This window comes from Macrobrachium nipponense, chromosome 33, assembly GCF_015104395.2.
Source record: "Macrobrachium nipponense isolate FS-2020 chromosome 33, ASM1510439v2, whole genome shotgun sequence".
NCBI classification, from domain to species: Eukaryota; Metazoa; Arthropoda; class Malacostraca; order Decapoda; family Palaemonidae; genus Macrobrachium; species Macrobrachium nipponense.
In genome coordinates this window covers 930,908-933,531 of record NC_087219.1, presented here as the reverse complement: position 1 = coordinate 933,531, position 2,624 = coordinate 930,908, and the positions used below count along the sequence as shown (strand labels likewise).

General features: G+C 43.3%; 1 protein-coding gene across 2 annotated transcripts in view; it reads left to right on the top strand.

Annotated features, from left to right (window-relative positions):
• LOC135202915 (adenosine deaminase 2-like) overlaps positions 1-2,624 on the top strand; it is an 18,580-nt gene continuing 15,956 nt past the window's right edge. Inside the window, exon 1 of one of the 2 annotated variants that reach the window (XM_064232367.1) lies at positions 1-164. In XM_064232367.1, the coding sequence (XP_064088437.1) occupies positions 133-164 (32 nt within the window). In that variant the 5' untranslated portion in view covers positions 1-132. Of the gene's footprint in view, positions 165-608; positions 758-2,624 lie in introns of those variants that run through there. The other variant, XM_064232369.1, reaches the window with a different exon arrangement.

The window sequence follows — 2,624 nt, the reverse complement described above, 5'->3', positions numbered from 1 at the left end:
TGTTCAACTCGTGCTACGCTGCACGTTCCCTCTCGAGGGCTCTTGGTCGAGAAGTTCAAATTAGATTGGCTTTAACGAGAGTGTGCGGCTCCGTCTGACTGGAAAGGAGAAGGATAGATATCTCGGTGATTTATGGCAGGGTTCGGAAGAGACTTTGAGGACAGGTGGGTTGTGCCCAGTAGTGGATTCTTGCTTGTTTTTATAGTCATTCCCATGCGAGTTGTGTGTGTGTGCATGCGTCTATGTTTTTGGCACTCACTTCATTGGTCTGTGTCAGATAAGGGCTTCTACAAAAGGTACTAAGTGCAGCTTTAAGGAAAAGGAAGACTATGACCAGGAGAGGCCTCAGTGAAGTATTGTCGGGTCTGTGTAAGCCAACTGATTTGCCCGTTTGGAAATAAGGAAAAAAGTCACGGATTCAAAGTGTATCAAAAGCCTGACGTTTCAGCCAGTCTTCTGAGTACGGAAAGAAAAGGTGAAGGCTTAGAACTCAAGAAGAAATGGTAAATAAAAGTTATATAACCACCTGAAAGCATCAAGCTCACAGGAGAGCGAGATATTCAGGAAAACTCGAGTCTGCAGCCGACAGAGTACGCGCTTAATGAACCGAATGGGGTCACTGGCTGCTCCGATGTCCACTGAAAACCTGTGATGGAAGGAAGAACTTCATTCGATATCTACTGGCTGGTCCATCTTGGCAGGACGTTGTTGCAAGGCTGAGTTTTACCTTTCAATTCAGCACTCGTTATATATTCAAGTGAGCTTTCCAAGCGTTTGCGTCAATTCGATGTCGCTCGTTTAAATGTGAATCAGGAGAAAATAACCCGTCCCTGAATCCCTATGAACTTCTGAAGAAGAATTTCGCGAACTTTTCATCTTGGCAGCAGCGTGTGTGTGTGTAGCTACATATCAAGTACGCTCGCCTGATGGGATATTTCGAAAACTTAAGAAGTAGTACGATATTCAGGGGCCTTCATCCCTTTACCACCTTAATTAACACACTTGCAGACTGTCCTTGAGAAAGGACAAGCCTTAGCGTAAACATGGCTGAATCTATGCAATCATCTGCTACTACGCCACCAATATATATCTTCATCTCAATCCTCAAAACAGCTTCTTGCCTTTTCAGCATGATTTTCGATCCCGCCAGGCAACAAAGGGCAAGGATAACAAAATTAGAGTGAAATAACCTTCAGAAGCATCTGGATGTTCAAACTTGAACCACTTTTTTTCCCAAGGGAGAGACATCGGCGTTTTGTAACAATTACCGTCATTACGAGCAGTTTTGGTGTTTTTTAAGCGTTTATCTAACCTTATCGCGAGGTGCCTGACGGGTATGAGAATTGTCACACGACCTTCAAGTCCGCCAGATTAATAAAAACTTCGGCTGTAGAGTAATGGTTAAAATGCAATTATGCTGTTACTTGAGCTTATGTTATCTATGCTCATTTGTTTGTTATCGTTGATACTAGAAGTTATGGTTTTTAGGTGTGCCATTTGTCTATCCGTCCGTGCTTTTTCTGTCCGCCCTCAGATCTTCAAAACTATTGAGGCTAGAGGGCTGCAAATTGGTGCGCTGATCATCCAACCTCCAATCATCAAACATGCCAAATTGCAACCCTCTAGCCTCGGTAGTTTTTATTTTATTTAAGGTTAAAGTTAGCCATGACCGTGCGTCTGGCAATGCTATAGATAGACAGGCCACCATGAGCAGCATCCTCCTCTTTTGCAGTAACGTAGGAAGGTAAAGAATCTCATTAACACGAATTCTGTTTAAAAAAAAAAATGAGATTCCAAGATATTTGGAAGATGTCATAAAAAAAGGGGGGCATGGTTTTAAGTTTCATGGGCCGGTGCTCATACAGTGTTACACTGAGACCACCGAATGATAGCTCTATTTTTCGATGAGGGTGTTAGCTCCAAGATCCTCTGTACTAGCCAGTCTGCACCCTAAAACAGTTGAACTAATCATTGCATACAAAAGTCACATCTTTAGATCTTCAGATCAATAAGTGGCAAGATGACGCTTTTTTTTTTTTCTTGATGAAACAAGGTCGAAGAATCCCATCATCCCCCTCCCCCTCCCCCATCCCCTCCCCCTCCCCCTCCCCCTACCCGCTTCCAGCAGCTGTGACTCACAGAGATGATAGAGCGCTGATCTCTGCTTCTCAGGTGTGGCTGCACTAGAAAGAGCGAGGCTTCCACAGAATACAATGATGAAAAAAAAATGAATAAGTAAATGAATGAGCGAATAGATGTCAAAAGCACGGTGCTTTAAAGGGTCATGATCATTTATTGGCATCTGTAAGCATCAAGTATCACCCCAGAATTCCTTAAGTCCTTTTCAGCAAATACATTTTGGAAAGACACGATGTCGTCTTCTTTCGGTTAAGATCTGTGCAATTCTAAGAGTTGAATTCTTGAACTTCGCTCAAAGGGTGTCAGCCAAGCAATACCGGTTGAAGTATGTTAGGAACAGTGTCAGCACTCGATCATGATGTAAACGAAACAATGCTGAAGTAGGAATTATGGATGGGGTTTGAATTCCTGAAACTTGCCAATGAATTCCTTGTCGAGTGCTAAGCTCTCTCGCAAATGAAGAGACATACGAGCAGCGGCGATGC